Source organism: Plectropomus leopardus, chromosome 15, assembly GCF_026936395.1.
Source record: "Plectropomus leopardus strain MGB_pleo_1.0 chromosome 15, ASM2693639v1, whole genome shotgun sequence".
NCBI classification, from domain to species: Eukaryota; Metazoa; Chordata; class Actinopteri; order Perciformes; family Serranidae; genus Plectropomus; species Plectropomus leopardus.
Genome location: NC_142190.1, coordinates 32,785,435 through 32,808,765, shown reverse-complemented (window position 1 = coordinate 32,808,765; position 23,331 = coordinate 32,785,435). Strand labels below are relative to the sequence as shown.

At 39.0% G+C, this 23,331-nt stretch overlaps 1 protein-coding gene across 4 annotated transcripts in view; it reads left to right on the top strand.

Annotated features, from left to right (window-relative positions):
* The window catches only part of LOC121952593 (protein turtle homolog B-like), a 194,231-nt gene that overhangs the window by 43,045 nt on the left and 127,855 nt on the right, over positions 1 to 23,331 (top strand). For all 4 annotated transcript variants that reach the window (XM_088088353.1, XM_088088352.1, XM_042499364.2 and 1 more), the window contains exon 3: positions 22,535 to 22,681. In XM_088088353.1, coding sequence (XP_087944479.1) covers positions 22,535 to 22,681 — 147 coding nt within the window. The remainder of the gene's footprint in view (positions 1 to 22,534; positions 22,682 to 23,331) is intronic.

The window sequence follows — 23,331 nt, the reverse complement described above, 5'->3', positions numbered from 1 at the left end:
GCCTTCAAACAGCTGTAATTAATTTTACAAGATTACGTTGGAAACATCGTGAGAACATTAAAATTCATTTTTGCCCAATACTAATTTTCACTGAATAGAGCTTGAATGCATAACAGTGTAACTCAACACAACCTCTGTGAGCTGTTAGTTGTGGCGACTGGCTAGTTATACCACTCTCCCACCAAAATTAGCCTATTCACGCTGGTTTTTTTAAACACACCTGCTAAATATGAGCGATTGGCTGTATTTCCACTGCCGCTGAACTCACTGCTGGAGAGTGAGTCGACCTCTCAGCTGGTGTGGTTGTTGTTTTGTTGATGTGTGCGTGCAATGTCACGGAGAACAGATAAACAGTAGACAGCAGCAGGACCAGAGGTCTTTGAAAACTTTTCAGTGCATTCTTCTCTCTCTCTCACTCTCTCTCTCTCTCTCTCTGTCTCTCTCTCTCTCTCTCTCTCTATATATATATATATATATATATATATGTATATTACTTATCCACTCTCCCTTTCAAACTTGCGCAGGCTAACTTTGAATAATGTTTAAGTGCTGCTTAGGAGGAAACAGAGGGTAGTTGGTGATGGCATGTCATTGCATCTCGCCGGTTAAGGAACTGAAATTACCACGTTCACCTGGGTGTTGGGTTCCCATCAGTGAACTGGAGGCAATAAAACCTGTGTCTACTGTAGAGTCATTTGAGCCGGGTGTGGATGGCAATCATACGTATTCCCATTGCATTAAAAAGCCAGATGTTAGCAGGTGTTAGTGGGTTTTTCGTGCAGTGGAAATGAGGCTTTAAAGGTAACGTTAATTAGCTGTCGTCCTGTTGGTTTCAACACTTTGATTTTTAAAAAAATTTTCTTTCTCTCCACATTCTCTCCTTTGACGTCCATTTGACTCCACTATAACTTTGACGTTACCCATCAAAATGCATTGCACGTTGCTGAGACTGTGAAGATTTGCTTAAACCCCATAATTGCCTGTGGCAAGTGCACCACTGCAGGTATCCACTTCAAATTTCAACAGACAAACTCCACACTAATGATGACCAATTAGCTAGAGCATAATAATAATAAAAGCAAAAGCAAAACAACTACAAAGCACTTCTCAATCAGACATTGCAAAAGTGAAAACAATAAACCTATGAATCACTACCATTCATTGTAAAAAGGTGGTTTTAATGGTGAAACAATCTCCAAGGTTAATACACTCCAAAGTCTCCGAGCCCTGACAGCAAAGGTTCTGTCACCTTTGTGTTAAAGTCTCAGTCTTGGAACAATGAGAATAAAAGCAGGATCTCAAGGAGTGAGTGTGAACATGAGACAGTACTCGGTCAGAGAAGAACCCTCTGGTTGGCCCCTCAGGCCTTCCAAAGTAATTATCCAGATTTCATACAGTAATGAATGTGCTGAGCAACAAGTAGCCAGTGCAGAGCGGCCAGGATGGGTCAGTAACATTTTAGGGTAAATTTTCTCCATTGTCTGGACCTACTGTAGGAATTTTGTCTTTTTTATCACTATTTGGTCAGAGAAAATTCCTGCAGTCATCAATTTATTGATGTTGAGAAGGCAGTTTGCAGGAACATTACTGTGATAAATCTATGTTTTCTGTGTCAAAGTGCTAACTGATATTCTGCCTATGTAGAGGATGAGCCTGCACGGTAAAATCTGACAAGCTGGTTTTTGACATTTCTCGGACTTCTTTAGGGTGTTTCTGGGATTTTAGGACAATAAGAGCTTAGCTAGGACCTCTGTCGGGAGGTGTAGTGGATCCTTTATCAGCACTTTTAATATTATCCAACTCTTATGCACCCTGGCACCTTATTTATGCTAAAAGTACAAAAAATCCTAGTTTGAATGACTTTATTTTTATTGTAAATTAAAAATGGTTGGGGGCCACTTTGCACCCTTTCAGGGGCCAGATTTGGCCCGTGGGCTGTAAGTTGACACACTGTGGAGATTTTTTTCTGCCCATTTGATGCTACAGTGTATTTAGAAAACTTTATTTTGTAGTTCATCTTATTAAGTGGTTGCTAACTCAAGGTTCAGATCCAGTATTAAAGGGGGAGTGATTCAGTTATATCTCATACAATACGATATGTTATATATATTTTTTTCTTTGCAATTTTTCAAGTTTTCAAGTTCCGAAACATTTTTTTTAAACTTCTATTATGTAATCACAAGAAATATTACTTTAAAGCGAGGCTTTGTTCTTCTTTGCTTTAACTCCCATTGTCTCAAATTCATTTAGAGCTAGGCTCTAATTATCTGTTTTGAGAAACTGGACATTTGAGTCCAGGTTGTGTGAAATGAAATATTTTCTTGTAACAATGCATCACGGATTTGTTGTAATTAGAACTATTATGCCATTAACAATACAGAAACTCGTCTCCACATGTGTTTGAAAGGCAGCTGATTGTTTGGCCACCGTCTGCATCAGATACAGGAAAAGGTTTATTTTTAAAGTGTCCTCAACATCCTGCAACAGGAAGAAAAAATGTCGGTCAGGCTGGAAGATTGTGGCAAAAACACCAAAGCTTTGTATAATCTCTGTGCATCCTCACACACTTTGTCTTCATTGATCCGATCACTGAGCACAAATTCCTGACAGGAGAAGCCTGCTGAGTTTCAGACCCTGTGGTTAAAGTTACACAATCCTGACCACAGCAGAAACAGCAGGAGGATATCAGTGTAGCCCAAAGGCCCTGAAGACGGCACCGCTGCGTGTCATGAACCTTTCCATGAAGTCTCTATAGCAGACATGGAAGCAAGAGAGGACAGCAGGACAACGTCTTTATGTCACAGACTGTATGCAAAGATGAACAATAGTATTTAGTAGAGTATTCCGACTCAAATATCCTATGTACAAAAGGGTTATAGATAAAACGGTGAAACTCAGCTGATAAAATACAAACCACAATTCTGTTTCTGAGTTGCAAATTTCTCTCCTCAAATGTTTTCAGATACATATTTTAGCTCACTGTTTGACTGTATTATGTGATCCAGCCACCGCCATTGTTTCATACAGATCGGCCCACATGACATCACCCACCAATGACAGCGATTACTGGTCTGATCAGGTGCGTAGCATTCTGGCAGTTTTTAGGTTTTCCACCTCGTGAGCAGAAACCTTTCCTCTGTTTTCTCTGGTCAAGTAGCACCAATTTCCAAAGTATTTGTTATTTGCTTCTGCATGGCTGGCCTGGTTCTATGTGAGGGCCTTTTTTATATCAGTAAAATACTTCTTTAAGGCCCCTGTGGGCTCCCAACAGAAGCACTTGTCAGTAAAGCAAGAGGCTATATGTGCCAATAATTGGTCTAGTTCTCCTCGTAGGATGGTGAAACAGTGTTAAATTTCTCCCTCAGATGATATATTGTACAAACTAGTTCTTTTCCCTTAGACTCTTATCACAGTGCTGGTCTAAATTACAAAAACATGACAGAAACAGAGCATCCCCTCATGTTCAGAGATTAATGTTATAGAGTAATATTTCTTTTTCATTATGAACTACCAGCTTACGGACAGCACATCACCCTGACAACAGCTCATAGTTTCATAGCTGTTATGTAATAAAGGTTAATTAATGACACTGCCACCAGTAAATGGTTTTATTAAGTGACATCAACAACAGGCTCAAAATATTGTCGGTGTAGGCAAAAAAAAAAAGCCTTCTTATGTTGACACTGCCTCTTCTTAATAACAAATTGGGAAGAGAGAGAAAAAAGACCAGTGATATGTGTACATGCATCAGAGCTGGACAAATTAGTGTATTTAGCGTCCTTCTTAGATTGCGAATTGGAGTGACCATTGTAACCCACCCCAGGCTCATTTGCAGACCGCACCCCACATGTATCATCACACAGAGGCTCTCCCTCAGAGGCATTCTGTAGTTATGGTAAATGATGTTTTTCGTCAATCACGTACTGCAGGATGTTATTAACCCTTTCACACCTGGAATGATGTTTTCTTGTTCTGCATTTAAACATCTGAAACCTGAGAAAATGGGTTTTATTTCTTTCAAGAACATTGGGAATAAAAGAGTAATTTAGCAAGAAATGCCCTGCAAACTGCAAACTGCAAAAAAACAAAAAAACAACAGCAAACAACAACAACATAAAAAATGTGTTGTTAAAGGGGACAAGGAAATAATCTGAAAATTAGCTGTGGGGAATCATTAGATGTTATTAAAAATAAGGGAAATGTACAGAAAACTATTTTTACAATTTTTTAATTTTTAAAATTTTATAATTTTTTTTTGTTTATTTATTTTTAACAAATATTTAAAATTATTCATTCATTCATTCATTCATTCATTCATTTTCCGAAACTGCTTGTCCTCATAAGGGTCGCGGGGGGGCTGGAGCCAATCCCAGCTGTCATCAGGCGGAACGCGGGGTACACCCTGGACAGGACGCCAGACTATCGCAGGGCGGACACATATAGACAGACAACTGTACATGTACAGAAAAAAGCAAAAATGATTTAAATGATTTCATATTTTTGCACTTTTTGCGGCCATTTTTCTGTTTTTTCCTTTGCTTATTTTTAGGACATTTTCTTCTAACTTTTAATTTCTTGCTAAATTGCTCATCACCCTCTTCCCATGTTTTTTGAAAGAAATCAAGCCATCTTGCTCAGGTTTCAAAGGGTTAACAATTTGAAACAATGATAAACTGAAAAGGCTGCAGTTATTGAATATCAAAAACATATATTTGAGTGGTTTGGAGAGACTTTGTGCACCACCTCTGCTTGTTTTGTATGCCCTTTTAAATATCCTCTTGCTGTTTTTCTCAGTCCTTAGAAACACGTCAGTGGCTTCAGCCTTTAACAAGGCGACGGTTCATCTTGTTCTTTCAAAGTGCAGCAGAGAAATATCTGAAGTTGTGTAGCCGGATGCAGGCGAACACAACCTTCCACTGTGCTCCAGTGTGACCATGATATTGCATCATGGAGTGAAGTCACTGGTCACAGTCAAAGACGCTGAAACACATAGAGGCTGACATTGTGCCCTCTTTATATTGGGACGATGTCAGGGGTTAATGAGGCGAGCCAACCACAGGGGCACCGTTTCCGAGACACAGTCTGCCCTTGGTCTCAAACAAGTCATTGTCTTATTTTTTATAGAGAGGAAGAGGGAGAACAGACCAAATCTGAAACATTTCCATGAGAAAGTGTAGACAGAAGGACATAAATTGATAGCCCGGGAGGAAGAAAGCAATAGAAATTAAAGATGAAAGTGGAAATGGGGGGACAGAGAAAAAAATGAAGCTATAGCAGGAAGTGGTCTGAGATTACATTGTTGAATGTCCCCTATCATCCTGGAAGATCTCCACGCTGGTCCAGAAGAATGGTGACATTTTAAAATGACTTGCCCCAGCAGTCTTTCCCCGAAGCTAATAAATATGCTTTGTCCTTCTTCTAAAGTTATGCAGAATATTTTGGATTAAATCTAGCTGCTCAGTTAACCCTGTAAATCCTGATGAGTTATTTTAGCTCAAACAGTTTTCATAAAACCAATTTCCCTGAATTGTTTAAGTTTATTAACTCAAACAATTTAAGCTTCAAAAAATATTTCGTCTAAGTCCAAGTACCTCAAGTATTTAATACTAAGGTAACTTAGCAAATAGAATTAATATCATTAATTCCATTCACCTTATCCTTCAACACCTGGATCAACATCAGTTTTCTTGTTATTCAGAAGCCTTTCACTCGCATTTAAACCACTGGAAACTGAGCAGATTGGTTTGATTTCTTTCAGAAACACAAGAAAAAGACAATGAAACAAAAAACAACAAAACATTAGGAAAAATGTCCAGAAAGCTGTATTTATAATTATCTTAATTCAATGTTTAAAATCATGATAAAGACAAAAGGAAACATGTACGAAATTATCTTTGAGCACTTTTTTTAAAGCCATTTTCTTGTTTCTTGTTCTTTCTTAGGGTCATTCTCTTTTTTTTTCACTTATGTCCCGGTAATTCGTTAAAACTTTTTGATAATTTCTCTTGTATTTTTATTTCATTTTTTGTTAAGTTGTTTTAAGCCCCGTTCCCATGTTTTTACAGAAATCAAGCCAATTTGCTCACTTTTCAAAGATATTAAGGAACCTAACTCTAGGAAGTTACATGTATCCCTATGTTGCATTTCTCTGAAGTTATTAAAAATGGGTTATTAGTATATATCTGAATCAGGTAAAACTATAAATCCATCTTCTTTAAACAGGTGATACTACTTGAGTTTCATTCAGTTTTGTTCTTCAGCTAATTTAGCTGCTCAGAACAACAGTAGAATCAATTGGACATTGTTCAGTTGGTTCACACTTATAACAGACAACTAAGTATGAAATATATATATGAAAATATGTGCAAGCTACAGTATAGGCTATAAATAAGATTGTCTTTGATGAACACTATTGCAGTGGTAACAAGACAACCCACAGTGCCAGAAGCAACCTCTTGCAAAGTTGAAAGTGTGGACCTAAGGCGAGTCCTCTTATATTATCACAGTTAACGCCAATCATGAGGAGTGGAGCTCTGTGACAGACTGCCATGTGTTGACTGCAGGAAGCTGATAGAAGAGACAAGACGCTGGACAAGACTGCCGGAATAGATTGGAGGAACAGCTGGACTTGTGTTGTAATTATTTCAGTGAACAAAAGTCTTACTGACTGCTGCTCTCGCTGCCTTCGGGATAACCTTCTTTTTACTTATTGCATCATTCTGTGGACACAATTCAGGCCTGGAAGTTACACAGGCTTACTGTGTATACCATATGTGGATTGCACAGGAATTTAAATGAGAATTTGATTTACCTTATGAATTCTATATTTCCCATTATCACAGAACAATTTTTTAATTCCATTGTAATTACTTAACAGTAGCCAGTATGTTCCTCCATTAAATGCAAAATATGTAATTCCTGCCTTCAAAACAATGACAGAAGATGGACTACAATGATGTCGTGAAGTAGAGTGGGATCATGGGAGTTGTCTTCATTATCTGACTTGACTCAGGCAGAAATCATGTTTAGGATTAAATTCAGGATTTATTGACATTATGTCAATGACATTTAGTCATTTTTCTTCAGCTTTATTCATGTTATGTCGTTTCATTCGAATGAAATAGTCTCGCCTAACATAACGTTTGCTGACTTGTTATTAGCATCCCAGCTAGCAGGAAACGCTACCTACAAGTTGCAATAATGTTTTAAAGAAAAAAATTGATCTAATGTTCAAAGAACCTTTTAAAGATGGTTATCATTTCAAATAATGTCCCTATAAGAATGCTGACTAAGACGTAACATCATAGTTGCAACATTCTAAGGATGTTTTGGTGATGTTAAGAGGTGACAGATCATAGAATGTTCTTTATAAATCATTGGTTTTTAGAACCAAAAATTGCTACCAGGGAGTCGGTTAGTTAACCAGCCATAGAGCCAATGTAGCTAAGGTTATGCAACAAACTAGCCATACCGTGCTGTTATCTGTGGTCAAAACAATCAAAAAATAACTTATTAGCATTTTGACCAGCGTGTCCCACAAAGTTAGATTCTATTTGTGGTGGTAGCTTCAGTTAATGCCAAACTTTAGAAACTTTAATTCAGCAAAGTTAAACAAAACGCATCAGCATCTGTTCCCAGACAATTCTCAAATCTGAACAGGCAAACTTTCTGTTGCTGCCTTCGCACAGGTTAGACCCAGCACTGTTTCTGGTCACCAGCCTGCCGTGACTCTGTGCTGGGGTTCATGCTGGCTAAATAAGAGTTACTACTACTGAGCTGAGGTCTGTCTCCAGAGCTGCTACCTGCACACCCCTCCCCGTCTCCTTGGCAGGGAGTGAGGCGGGGGGACTGTGAGCACGCTAGCTAGCTAACATTAACTTATCACATCTGGCTTGTCTCATTTTGCTCTGATAAACAGAGAGAGAGAGCAGGGAAAGGGGGGTGAAGCAAATCAATGTATTGTTTATGGCTCTGCAATAAAAAAAAAAGTTTGAGCCATTTTAAGTACTAAAACAAACAAAGAATCAATATGTGGTATGTGGTATGTGGTCTATGCGCATTAGCTTACCTTTTGTATTAGCTTGATGGCTGGCATGAGCCACTTGTCAAAGTAGCACATAAGCAGGATCAATATGGAAACATTATATCAATAAATAAGCTCTCTAATGGATCACTGTGTTGGAAAATGGCAAGCAATTGAGTTTGGTGTGAGCATTGTTGGAAGAATGTGGGACAATGAAGCTCAGCACACAACTCAACAAAATATATCACAAAGGACAATCATGTTCGGACACTTAAATGCAGAAGTGTTGCACCAATTATAATTTTGATATGCCAAGTCATCGTGTATTCTTAAATCAATATCCCCTGTCTGACATTTTTCATTACTCTGCTTTGAATCATTGTGTCTGGAATGTTTTACCCACCCAAATTTATTTACCTTCTTGAACTTTTTCTACGACTCCTTTGTTGCCTTCATTGAAAAATCCAGCGTCAATGAAAATGCGGAAATTATTCATTTAGAAAGTTACAAGTTCAAAAGTCCATTCACACATTGGCTTCCAGTATAGTTGTGATGTCATAAACCCTGCTGGTATGTCCAGGTGTTAAACTGGGATCTGGGGTGAGCTCAGAGACACTTTCCACCCTCAATGATGGGGAAAACTCTCATTGCACACAGGAACATCAAGGAAGTCAAGCGATAGGAAGAATTTTTGACTGTAAGGTTCAAAGAATACTTCACCATCAAAATGACCTTGAATTTGAAGTGAAATTGTTATTTTTCTTGCATGCATCCATGGAAGATGGCAGACAAATTGAAACATTCGTTTACACACTCTCACACAATTAATGTGTCGTAATCCAAGTCTCATTTATGGCTTGTAAAAAACAATTTTACCAAGTGCTTACAGGGAATAGAAACTTTCTTGGTTGTTGGTTTGCATATGGCTTAGCTGGAATGCTATTGGCAGGTCTGAGAGATGCTGTTTGAGAGCAGTTAATATAGCAAGGCATGAGGACATCTTATTGTGGTTCAGAGCAGAAACTGTACCCAATCATTTTCAGAGGATACGTGGGTCATCTGAGACCTCATGTGCCAATATTTGTGAGACCTCTTGAGATTTGAGTCACAGAAGTTGATAAGTGACTTTTCAAAGTCCAATTTGTAATGTTTTAGTTTTTAATTTTCAGTCTTTAAGAGAATCATTCAGTGTGTTTCCATGCACAATTAAGTGGAGTGACAATTAAACCTTGATGAGATCATTTAATTGGACTACTGTCCTTCTCCCAGTGTACAAGCACCAGGGAAGAATTTATTTATTGATGGAAGTATGTCCGACTCCTCCACGGTGGGTGGCAGAATATGCCCCCTTTCAGGTAGCTGCAATAAGACCTTTTTCCGGTTGACCTATTATGTCACACACCAATCAAGTTAGCAACTGGCAAACATGTTGCATGTCAAACAGTGAAAACATGGATAGCTTTTCAGCGTTGTACATTTCGTACGTACTCAACGCTTTACTTGGTACCTTCATCTTGTTTTGTTTTCTTCCCTCCTTCTACTTTTTTTTTGGAGCATGCACAGAACACCTGCGCCAGTTCAGGCCCTGTTGAGGTGAAAACATGGCCAAGTAACTTGACCTCCAACTGCATTATCTAGGTGTGTTAGTCCGCCTCCATGGAGCACAATAATTTGCTTTTTGACATCATGTGAATGTTCTGACGGTCTGGTTTCTGACGAGTTGCACACCTGTAGCAGAGATTCTTATATTTCAGTGAATGTGAATTGTCATGTTAGTTTGGATGGGTGCATATGCCTCACAAAATGAAAGAACTGGATGCTGTTGGAAATGTTTAATTAGTTTTGTGGGGTTTTGCTCAGCTAAATTCAGCGGTGGATGTGTGACTGTCATGAAGTGTGCTCACCCTGAGTTTTCAGTGTGATAATGACTTAATTGCTGCTGAGAGCAGTTAATAAGGAATGTATACAACACAAGGCCAGAGAGAGTGTGGAGAGTTCTTTAAAATGCCACCAAAACCCTCAGTGGCGTCTCACCTCAGTCAATAGAAGCTCTGACTAAACCATCAAAATAATGGCTCTCTCTGTCAGGTTTTTGCTTGTAGGAATGTTGGAATTAACTATTTCAATAGTAAAGAGGGTACCTGCTCCAAAGATTTTTGCATCCTAAATCACATGAATTTGAGACTATGCACAGCACATTATCTTTATTTATCCCAAAGTGCACCATTAAATTAGGATATAGACAGACTTAAACAACTCAACAACTATCCATGGATTGCCATAAAATTCAGTTCAGACATTCATGGTCCATGTAGCCCATGCTACTGAATGACTTTTAAGCACAACCATCAGGCTGATGTTTCTAGTTTGTTTTTGTTTGTTTATTTGTAGTGAAATGTCTAACAACAATAGGATGAATTGTAATGAAATTTGGTGCAGATATCAATTATCCCTTTTCATCTTGCACCAACATCAGATCAGAATGTTTATACTAAACAAGCATATATACAAAACTCTGGTTTATCACTAGATAGATACAAGACTAATATTATGCAACAGTTAGTTCCGACCAAGCAATTTGATTGGTCGAGACGCATTCCATGAGTGCTGATATAGGAGTACAACATCACTGAGGCTGTTAACTTTTAACTCTGCATGTATCACTCCGCCTCACAGCTGTTCAGAACCCATTAATTAGAGTGAAATTATGTTTATAGTATGGCGTAAGCATAGGTTGAAACAGCTAGTTGGCGCTGTTCACGTAGCTGTCAGTTGTTCAGGTTTAGGGAGGAGAGAAGAAGGGAGGAGAGAGAGAAAGAGAGAGAAAGAGAGAGAGGACAGGGATTTTAAAGTGTCTTGAGCTGACTGTACTAGTGTCTGACCGATATGGATTTTTGGGGGCTGATGTTGATTCTGATATTAGGGAATAAAAAATTTTGATAACCGATGTATCGGTTAAGTTTTTACATTTTTCAATTTAAAAAAAAGACAAAAATATGGCGTGTACACTCATGGCCACTTCATTAGACTAAACCTATTACTTTGAAAATGTTGTTGACTGTAAGAAAGCTGATAATTCTTCTTTATAGTTATTATTGAGGTGGTAGTGGGTGTTGGTGTGAGGAGCATCATACTGAGGTGTCTGATATTTTTTCAACCCCTGCCTGTTAGACTGTCTCCTGATTTACCCTTGTCTCATTATTATTATTATTATTATTACCATAGGGGCTAAGAGCCCCACAGTGCAGCTTGCTTGAGATGATGTATGGTAATGTAATTGGATATACAGAGTCGCATAGTCTTCCGATTGGACGAAAAGACCAAAACAAACCTCTGACCTCTCTCCAAAGGAACCATGGTAAACCAATATGGTGTTTAGCATCAATGCTAATATACTTTTATCACCGGATTTATTGAACAAGGTCCTGTAAAAACACCCGATTTCCAGGCTGAATAGAGAAGCTTCTGTAACGATGCATTGGAGACATTCCCGTGAACGGCACAGCCGGCAGCTTTACACTGCCGAAGAAAGCGAGACGATCCGACAAACGGTCTCAGAGTCAGGACACTTAAAGTGGAACACATTTTAGTCGCTGGCGACTACGCCGGGCTCTACTGGATATGTAACACAATGACATAATTTCTTAAAAAAAAGCCACCATATTCCATGCATTTTATTAGTGAAAAATAAGTGTTAACATCGGCGTCAATCAGGTCGATTGACGATTATTCTCTAATGGCTATAATCAGCTGATTAAATCGGCCGGCCCTAGACTGTACATGCATTGGAGTTACTAAGTTATGAGGAAGCCCAGGAGGGGGCAGCTGTGAAGGGTTTTTGGAGTAAACCAGGTGTCACAGATGTTATAAGGATGTGCAGTGAGACACACACTGTCTGATATGAGGTAATGGAGATCACGGCAGTGAGAGGACACGCGCTGCAGCGATGAACACCGATCAAACTAACTCATCTGAATCACACAACGTGTCTGTTAACAGACTGATTTCACTGAAATCACAGAGATAAATGTTCATGATACTAAGCATCTGCTCTGTGCATAACATGAAGACCGAGCTAACAGATTAACAAGCAGCGTGCAGGAAAATGTTTATGTGTTGCTAGGCAACAGCTGCCACGTCCAGCGTTTGTGGAACTATTTGTGTCAGCGGAGCCAAAAAAATCATCAAATAAACAAACAAATCATAATCTGTTGTTGCTTGTTACGATTAAAAAATAAAAGACGCTTGTAGAACTGTTGTATAAAAGCAATATCACACTTTAGGCCATGTGATAGTGCCACCAGTTGCCCATGACTAGGCACCTAGAATTACCATGACCTGGATGACTGAGAATATTCACCAATTTATTAGCAAATGTTAGCTGCAAACATGCAAAACTTAGATTGTGAATTGTTTATTATTATACTTACTAATCAGGATTTCTGCCATTGTGAGGTTGGTAGCAGCATGTATGCATTTAGCTCAAAACACCACGGTCCAGTATACTGCAGCCACTAGCATGCTAGCATGGCTGTCAGCTCTCTGTCATGTTATGATATAAGTCCACTGAAGGTCCTGACCTGTATATATAATCATTACAGTATCGTAAGTTCAGTATTATTCTAAACCTCAGCCAAGATGTCTGTTGGCATAGTTCTTGTTGACTGTGTGTCATTATGAAACGGTTTATTTTTTCTGGGCATATGAAAAATTAACATCTGAAAGATGATGGCTCCTGTTTACAGCATGGATTTGCTACAACAAAGGAAACCTTTTGAGTGATGACAATTATAGTATATTATAGCACAAGTAATAGCATCCCTTGAATTGCAACAGTGCAACTTCAGCTTTTTCCCAGCAACCACTCACACAGTTGAAAGCCTGTGATCATGTCTTTTGATGCACAGCCAGAGGTTACATTACATGCAGGCACATCAGGCTCCCTGTAGGTTTCCTCTTCCTTCCTATAGTTTCAAAGGATAATCTGCAAGTATTGGGTTGTTGACAACATCATCCATGCTTCCAATCCAAAGGGTTGACACGATAAGGAATTTTTCATGAGAATATCATGAAATATTATTGAATATCAAGCCATCTGTATGATAGCTTTATTCCTTTCTCAACGGACTTGCTGTTTTATATTGGGGATTCCTGCTGCCATAATATAGTCATCCTGCTCAGATGTTGAAGCTAGAAAGTAGAAGAAGGTATATTTATTGGTCATTTTTTAAACAAAGTTTAAAAAACAAGATTACGTTTGCACTTGATCCTGCTACATCTCTGCAGTTGAAGGATGTCCTGTGCATCTCGGGCATGTAAAACAGCAAATCCTGTATTTCACTATACAAAATTATAACAAAGGAAGTAAGTGAAAATACGCAAAATGTGTTTGAAATTTTTTCTTTGCACATGTCTGTTAATCTTTATTCTCAGAAGTGTTCATTTCTTTACTCATGCGTGCTTAAGGGAAGTCTTCTCATCAGTAGTTGAAGTTGAGGTGTGAGAGCAGATCAAATGAAGTAAGAGTCTAAACAGGCCTCACATAGACAGAGAGAGATTTGATAATGGATTTGTTCACCGTGGTGCTTAACAAATCCAGGTACTTTATCAACTTGAATCCAGATCCATTTCTTCTAACTAGAGTTGTTCAAATGCTGATACCAATGTCGGAAGACATGCTGCCGATGGTGTCTAAAATGCTTAATTGTGCACGAGGGGTATGCAAGTCTATGCAATGATCCTATATCACATAATTAATTAATAATCTTTAATGTAGTTTCACACCCAAATAAAATGGCAGTTTTTCTGAAAGGAATCAGTTGGAACCAGTCGGGACTGAGAGCCACAGAAAGGGTTGAGCAGTCAGAAAGTTTTGTAAAATGCATTATGTTTGTTGGTTTTGGTATTTTCATGGAATTTGCAGAAAATTACAAAAACATAGAAACACCATGTTAATCCTTTAATGTTAATCCTTTAATAAATCCAGTTGCTGTTTAAATTAATGTGTTGCACTGCAAATAAAATCAGGCCAGCCATGATACTGTAACACTCCAGCTTTGGATCAACCTGTTTGCTTTCGTTAGAACTCCTTCTCGCTAATATCTGTACACATGCTGTCAGGCAAATGACAAGTTAATGATATGAAAACAAGAGGAAACCCTGCATTCATATACTCAAAAATAGCTGCTGACTCGCACAGGTGTGAAAATGTATCCAGCTTCAGTGAGCGAAGGGCAAACAAACAGGGATGTTTTCTGTGGTAGCTGAGCAGGATGTGACTTCAGAGGGCACAGAGCATGGAGGTCATGTCAGATTCTGGTGGTCAATATAATATACCTCATTATCAGGGTTATGGCTCCCACTGAACACAACTCCACTCTGCAGCCACCTCTCAACGGTGCACAGCAGTGATCCAGTGTGTATTCCTCTTACGGTGCAGGTCCAGCAGTAAAGGGCGGCACCTTACAAATTTAGTACAGCTGACACATTCCAGCCTTCTTATTCTTCAAAGACCTCAAATTTGTTTCCAGTGGAGGTGATGTTCCACCTCCCTAGAGCCGGTCTGTAATACCTGGGGTCAGCACCCTTAGGTCCTCACCCTTTGCCTGCTCCCAAGCTCACAGTGCACCTGACCCCAGTGTGAGTGCTGGCCACACAGGACGGCAGCTTCATGAATGTTAAATAGCATTAACTAATTTATATTCTAAATGCTCCCTCATTATACCTGGTGATCCCCAAAATCATGTTGCAGATTGTTTAGACATCTGCTTTTCATAAATTACTCAAAACTGACAGTTTGTCAACCGTTTAATTGTCAGGTTGAAGCTTTGTTTTGTGCAGAAATGAAGCGGGAGTGCATTGTTCAAGATCCGTATCAGAACAAGATATCTTTCACTGACAACATAAACGGCTGCTTCAATATGACATATGACTCCATATAGAAACAATGAGTTAGAAAAATAACAAATACATTATTTGGATATGAAGAGATGATGCACTCTGAATAGATACAGATTGCATCCAAATTTTTGTAGTAATTGTTTTCTCCACAGACCTGTCAACAGACACAATTGACCACAAACATCACATACAGTTCTTCTCAGACACAGACATTAACCCTTTGGAACCTGGAGCAACATAATTTTTCTGTTTTTTGCTTTCAGACGCCTTTTACAAGTATTTAAACACTTATACCCTGAGCACATTGGCACCATTTCTCACAAAAACATAGAAAAAAGGCAATGAGCAACTTGGTAATAAATTTTCCACAAATGGCATGAAATTAGTAGATTTGGAAAAATATTTCTAAAATGCGAGAGAAAATGTCAAGGGGAAAAAAGATATGGGGAAAAAGGTCTTTTTTTATGATAATTACATACTTAAATTATCTTACAAAATAATTTTATTTATTTATTTACACTTCTTCCAGGTCATTTCCTTCTTATTTATGCCTCCATGCCAGCATCAAAGGCATTATGTTTTCGGGTTGTCTGTCCATCTGTCTGTACTTACGTACTATAGACTGTATATAAAGATGGACAACATGACAGTGTGAGATGTTACTAAGTGTAACATTTCAATCTGGATCACCCCATGGTGTCTGACTGCAGTATAGGTCATAAAGCCCACACCTCCATGTCAGTGATTGGACACAGGCCAAATTAAAAACTCGTCACATCAAATAAATTTTTCCCAAAGATGGTTTCAGTCATTGAAGGTAGTTCTCATCACCCTAATGTTTGTTCAAGAGATGTTTTTTTTTTTTTTACAAATTTGGTTTTAATGAGTTCTCCAAAAAGATGATTTTTCTGCCATGATTGACAGCTGTGACATCCAATCCATGCGCATGCATTCAATTGGGCTGCTCATGATTGGTCAGATGGGTGTTTTGGCAGGAACTCCCCCTATGGCAGCACCCGTATCCCAGATATTTCACCCTCACTTAAGCAAAGCGGTGGAAAGTGGGGGCGCGCTGTCCATCTTTATATACAATCTATGGTACGCACGTCTGGCCCATTCTTGCGAACACGATATCAAATTTAGCACAAACTTCCACTTGGACTCAAGGACAAGATCATCATGACTCATCTGTCAGTTTCTTCAAATTTGGCACAAACATCCAAGAAGGCTAAAGGATGAACTGATTAGATTTTGGTGGACAAAGGTCAAAGGTGACAGTGACCTTGCATTTATCTAATTCTTGTGAACACAGTTTCTTAAAAACACTTTATGGGAATTACTTCAAATTCCTCACAAATATTTGAGTAGTCTTAAGGATAAACTGATTAGATCTTGGTCATCAAAGGTCAAGGTCATCATGGCCTCGCATTTGTTTTATTATGAGAGAGATAGAGATATCTCAAGAACACCTTGAAGAAATTTATTCAGTTTTGACACAAACATTCCCTGAACTCATCAAGCTGATATGGATTTGGTGTAAAGGTCAAGGTCACTGTGACCTTGCATCCATCTCATTTTTGTGAATACAATATCTGAAGATCACCTTGAAGGAGGGTCCTCAATTTTGGCACATCCGAACATTAAACATCTACTCAGTCTCAAGAATAAACTGATTAGAATCTGGTCGTCAAAGGTCAAGGTCATGGTGGTTTTATACAACATATTTTTGGCCATAACTCAAGAACCACCTTGAAAATGTGCTGATTGTGGAGATATATTTTGTGTGATCTATTCATGTTTTCACAGACATGGATGTAAACTACTTGACTGGTTTGAGGAGGCATACAACCGCGTAGCTATTTATCAAGTTCAATGATCTTTAGCATAACTACATTTAAAAATAAAAATAAAAAAATAAAAAATAAAAAATATATATATATATATATATATATATATATGTATGTATAATTATTTTAAAATAATTTTCTTGTACTTCCGAATTTTTGGATAATTTTTGGGTCATTTCTTCTTTTTTTGTTTGTTAAAGCAATCAAGCCAATTTGCTCAGGTTTCAAAGGGTCAAACGCACTACTACAACTGGCTGTACTCACCATTCTTTACATTGATGGAAGGACCTAAGATACCACACATGTCCACACATACCTTCATTCATTCAATTAATTTTTTTGATGATGGAGTTTAGCCAGAATGCAAACAAACCCAACACACAGAGCTGTAGACTATCAGACATTCAGCAGGTTCATCCAGGATAAAGCTCAGGTAATGTTGAACAGCTGTTATTTTTACTTCCTGGTCAGACATTGAAGTCTGGCACCTTAGTGGCTGGACAGTAGACATGAAGACTAATGAGCTGAAGTCTGGGATTATCTTGGCTTCCTTCCATTACTTTTCACAACCTCCAGTTTCTCACCCACAGTCTAAACACAGGTGTTTTCTCCTGTGTTCCCTAATTGGATCTGTTCTCAGGACTGTGTGGGTGTGTGAAAACTGTGCTTACTGTAATTGGCATCATCTTACTTCTCCTTAGACCTGGTGCATCTGTTAGGGCAGGAAAATCTACACCTCTGTTATTCTTATAAGTCAATACAGCTCGGCAATTTCATATAATTCCCAGCATAGCTCTGCTGAACTTCCATCTGAGTAAACGTCAGGTGCTGGTGTGCTGGCCTATAAGATAAAATCGTGCAATATAGCAGTGATACTGAACTCACAGACCACAGGCCAAATCTGGCCTCCAATAGGGTCCAAATCATTTTCTAATTCACAATGAAAATGGTGTGATTCACATTGGGAATTGTTTTGGAACTTTTATATACATAAGATGCCAGAGTGCATAAAACAGCATCAAAATAGAGCTTGTTTATAAAAATGTGGAGGATCCCCCACATCTCCTGACTGTTCTAAGCTAAACCCCTAATGTCCTAAAATCCTATAAACTTGATTTTGTATTTTTTGAGCTAGAACGTTCATTCAGGGTGTAATTAGAATATGTATACTGTTTGGTTACTCATGTGCACCACACTCTTGGAGCGCAGAGTATACTCTGGGCACAGACACACTCAGCAGAACTTCAGGTGCAGTAAAAGTAAAACTTAACTGTTTATGCTGTGTCTAAAAGTTTACTTTCACTCAGCTCCTCAGCAGCTGTCCCTCTCATCCAACAATCCAATCAGCTCTGACTGGATTGACAGATCAGTAATCCACAATGGGATCCATGCTGAGTTCATGGACATGCAAAAATGTCCAAATATAGAGAGGGAACACAGAATGATAAAAAAAGGGACATACACACATGCAAAAAAAGATTAAAAGAAAAAAAGAGGAAGTTTGCTGACACCCCATCGTCAGCTACAACTACAAAAAGATTTTAATTTCTGGGGAACACTGTCTCTGAACCTCAAGTGCAGGCTCCAACAGGCCAAAGGGCAATTCTGGCATATATCTGATGGACCAGCCCCTCTTGTGAGTCGCATGGCCACCACCAGCAATGCTGGAAAAAAAATGTAGGGGAAAAAAAAGTGCTAATTGATTGTACCTGTGTCATGCATAGTAAAACCTGTGTTGATGAGGTAAATTTCTCTCTGTTTATTGTGCTGTAAGCTGTGAGTCATGTAAATCCTGTTGACATGCAGGTGACCCTCTACTCTACTCGCCTTTTTTGGTTTTCCATTAGGAAAAAGTACCTGGTACCTGGTATCACGTTTTTTGGTACCTGCTTTCCCGGGGTTCCGGACGTTCAGGGGGAGCTCTAAAAAAATGTTCACTTTTGTGTTATAGATTATATATTTTCTTCACATAAAGGTTCCTGAAATAAAAACAATTATAGAAGTAATATGTCAATCTTGTGTGCTTATTCGCTCATTACATTCCATTTCCAAACATCTATCTCTGCGGCCATCCGTGAAGAGATACTGCGGTTAACTTCCTACATTTACGTAGTCACCTGAACTCCTCCTCATCCGACAGAAGGGACAGAGGGAGAGAAGAAATGTTACTGGTGGTGTTAATTGCTTACAGTGGTATTAATAAAATCTTTTTTTCAGTAACCCTGTTATTGACCGCGCGCGCTGCCGCACACTTTGTGCATGTGACATGTTTTAGTAGTGGTGTGCACCGGAAAATGGGGCTCCCCCGGAAAGCCACTGTGTAATTGGAACCCTGTGCATATGTGTGTGTCGCGCTGAAACGTCACAGCAGTGTTGCACGGCGTCACTATGACGACCAGCTTCACTTAGGCAGTACTATCTTGTCATGGAGAACAACCCCCAGAAAAGTACCCGATGCCAAAGGCAAGTAGAGTAGAGTTGAGTAGAGTAGAACCGGTACCATGTAGTGGAAATGCGACATTAGTTGATATTGTAGGGACGCCTACATATCCCATCATGCTCAGTCCTAGACTGATTACTTTGTAGTTTGCTATAAGTTTTCTGTTTTATACTCCAACACATTAATGTCACTTTTTGTCAGTGTTATGATATATTTGTTCAAAATATTGTAGTTAATGCTTCTTTTAAGTTTTGATTTTTATTGTTTCCTTCAAACATCAGAAACAGCAATACTAAAACGTTTACATAAGAGAAAAAGAAAAAGACTAATACAATTAAATAAGTTGAAACATTAACACAATCCAAATAACCGACAGTACATACTGAAGAAGACACCTACATACATCATTGTGTACATATGTAATATAAGAAGTAAGTGAATGAGAAAAAATAAAACAATATACTACTACTACTAAAAATAACAATAATAAAAACAATAACAACAATAACAATGACGAGTGTATGAGAATTGGCAGGTTGAGTGCCTAATCCGGAAGGCAACTGTTTTCTTCTTTCTGTTATTGTCATTTTGGGTTGAGTTTATCGATGACACCATGAGTGAGTTGGCTGTCATACTTCAACAGCTCAGCTGTATTTTCTAATAAAAATATAAATGTACTCATCCTAACCAGAATAAAGTAGAAAGATATTCACAAACGATCTCTCCCCTCAATATCATCATGTTTACTAATTTGTCTCTTTGGCTTTAATGGATCTACTGTTCTGATCTACAGTTTTTGGGACATTGGCTTCATGTTTCAGCCTCGGAGGTTGCTGTTTGGCTTATAGAGATACACTCATGCGTGATGTCATGTTCATTAACTTTCAAGCTTGAATAGGTTATTTGCACATTACATCACGTCAATGTGAAGAACTGCAGATGGGTGTAGAAAGTAATTTTGAGAAGGGAAGCGCCATAAGTATGCCAAAGCTTTGTGCTAACTGTGCTAACTGGTCAAATTGGGAAAAAACAAGCTAATTTTGAGTCCCAAAAATAGTGCCACATGAAGGCGAGAAGTTTAAAAAACTTACAGAGAAACGGCGGCAGACATGGATTAAAAACCTCTGTCTAAAGTCTGGAGGAGTGGAGTTAGACAGTGCTCTTGTATGTTTTGTATGACATTGTTTCAGCGTTGTTTGTGAAAACCTCTGAGAAAGGTTGCGCTAACAGAACAAGGTAAAAAAATAGGAGCTACAGTTAGCCAGCTAGTGAATAGCCTGATGTTAGCGGTTCATCCATCCATGTAAAGTGACTTTATAGTTAAAAATATGAAAAGACAGTGATTCTCAAGCAAACATACTTACACAGGCAAAAACGAGACAGCAGTCATTCAATGCTGATTTTCGATATTGTTGACCCAAACACACACAAAATAGTTACAAGCTTCAAGACTCTTGTATGCCTTCATTTGACTCGCCGTGTAGCAGGAGGTCTGCAGGACGAAGTCATTTGTGATATGGATCACCTCTACTCCTGGTAAATCCGTCAACCTGTGTGAAAAATCACTTTTCCATAAAGTGAAGGGATCATATTGCTGTGTTTAGACATTTTGTGATCATAGCTGCTGCATGCAGGTCCATCTAAGGCTTTAAGGAATGCACTTACCTTCATTCCCCATGATTCCCAACCAGTGTTCTTCACTTCCTGCCCGCCATCTGACTTCCGTGTGTCATTGTAGAAGGTCGATAGTAAATTTATGTATTTTTTAAACAAGTTTTTAAAAAAAGTTTAAAAATTAAGCCTCAATTTGTCCTTGATGCTGTTACATCTTTGGAGTTGAAGGATGAGTTTTATGAAATCAACAGCTGTTATAAAAATCCCATCTGGTTGCTTGGACATGTTGCTGCTGATGGCATCATACAAAACCTGCAGTGCATTTTTTGAATTTGCATCGGAGTCTTGTGTCCTGTCGGCTCTGAACAAGGTCCGCCCATCCAGTGCAACAGCCTGATCAAGATGTGCACAGAGCAGTGATGGTGATAATGTGAATGCAAACACGCTGTACATCATGTTCACTGCTGTTTGGACAAACTGTTCCCCCTCAGACTAAGAAACATATAGATGTCAGAGGGGAGGTGCATAGCAGTGGACAGTGAGGGCTACATGGATAATGTGTAAGAAACACATAGTTCAAACTCAATAAGGAACATAGAGTCTTTTCTCAGTTTTTTTCCAGTCAGCCAAGAGAGGAGAGCGACATGGTTGGAAGCTGGACAAATATAATCTGATATATAAATAGTCTAACCAGGACACACACACACACACACACACACACACACACACACAGAGAGTCTAGGGAACAAACATCGCTTTGACTGTCTACCTAAACTCAGTGAGGCAGCCGCCGGTGCAGCTGATGAATTTACCTGGTGTGTCATACTGCAGAGAGGATTTAGGAAGGCAAACAGAAATTAGTCAGGAATACCCACAAAGTGAAGAGGAGAGGGGAGAGCGAGGGGATTAATGAGGGATAGTCAGGCTTTGATATTGCTGATGTTTTGAGCCGGCGTGTGCTCCCTGAAAGCCCTTTGTTTAGCCTTTATTGCCAGTCGCCATCTGTTATGATCCAGTTGCCAGATTGCCCACAGCAACATCATCAATCCCCCTCTTTCAGCTTTTGATCTGTTAAAGTAAAATACGGCTATTCCTGTCACTGTGCTCACCAAGTCAAAATCAGATATATGTTGTGACGGATTGTGCTTCCCGTGTGCCCCTCAGGCTTCTCTGTTGTCATGTTGGCTACTTCCCACTCCTCAAAGGAAGTAATGACCTGTCCTTGCCTCAGTGCCTCTCCAAAATAGACCGCCACACACATGGAGATGAGGACATATCAGGCACACTGAGGCTTAAGTGACACACTTCACTGCATATAATAATAATTATACTAATAATTGTATTCATAATAATAATAATAATAATAATAATACATAACTGCAGTCGCTGTCTTACTTCTGATGTTTTGTTGAAAAGTGCGTCAGTGACTGTGTTTAAAAGCAGGTCTGCACCGTGATGTTACCCAGAGACGCTTGCACTAACACGCCGCAGTGTGCTCTGTGATCCCTGCATATTTATAGCTGAACCTTTCAAAGGTTGATTTTCTCTTTAACATTCATCTGGTGTTTCTCTTCTCTCTTCTCTTTATTCATTCACCTCTCACCTGTTCCTTCCTTCCCTTCATTTCCCTCATTAAATTCTATCCGCCCGTCCTCCTCACCTCCCCGCGTCCCTTTTTGCTGACACCTCATCTCCGTCACTCTCCACCAGGCCGGGCCAGTCTGCATGGCAAGTCCTCCCTGCGGATAGAGAATGTGCGTTCAGACGACCAGGGCTGGTATGAGTGTAAGGTGCTGATGTTGGAGCAGCAGTATGACACCTTCCACAACGGCAGCTGGGTGCATCTAACCGTCAACGGTAAGAACCACCAGCATGCTCTACTCATACTGTTTTTTCTGTGCAGGAGACAGTGGTGGAGAAACACTTCTGTAAACTGTACACATGTGGACTGATGCATTGTTACACAGGTATATTGATTATTGGTGTCTTTAATATTAATGTTAGCAACTAGGGGTGTAAATCACTGGTTTCATATATATACGATATCGATACTTTGGACAGCGATACAATATTTGCTGATATCACAAAGTCTGCCACGATACGAATTTGTTTTGGTTCAGTTTAGGGGCCTGCGATCACTACAAGCCAATATTGTATACTCATTTAAGACAGTCAGTTACAAAGGAAGCTGCCACCCATTTTTTTATTTTTGCCAGAAAAGATAAAAACATACACATAATTGGAAATAACTAAGACTTGTTTATCTGTTTGAAAATGCTTTATGGAAAAAAGGTTTCAATTTATCTCAAACTAAAAACTTTTTAGCGAGAAACAGGAGTTATTTTGAAATTAATGTGTATCCAGTTAGATTTTATATTTACTATTTCAGTTTGTGTAATTTGAGGGTTAATGGAAACCTGCCTGTTGTCCAGAAACCAAAAGATCAACTGTTCCCTATATTTAAGTCCAGAGCATCCTTGACACTGATTATTGGTCATTGCTTGTGG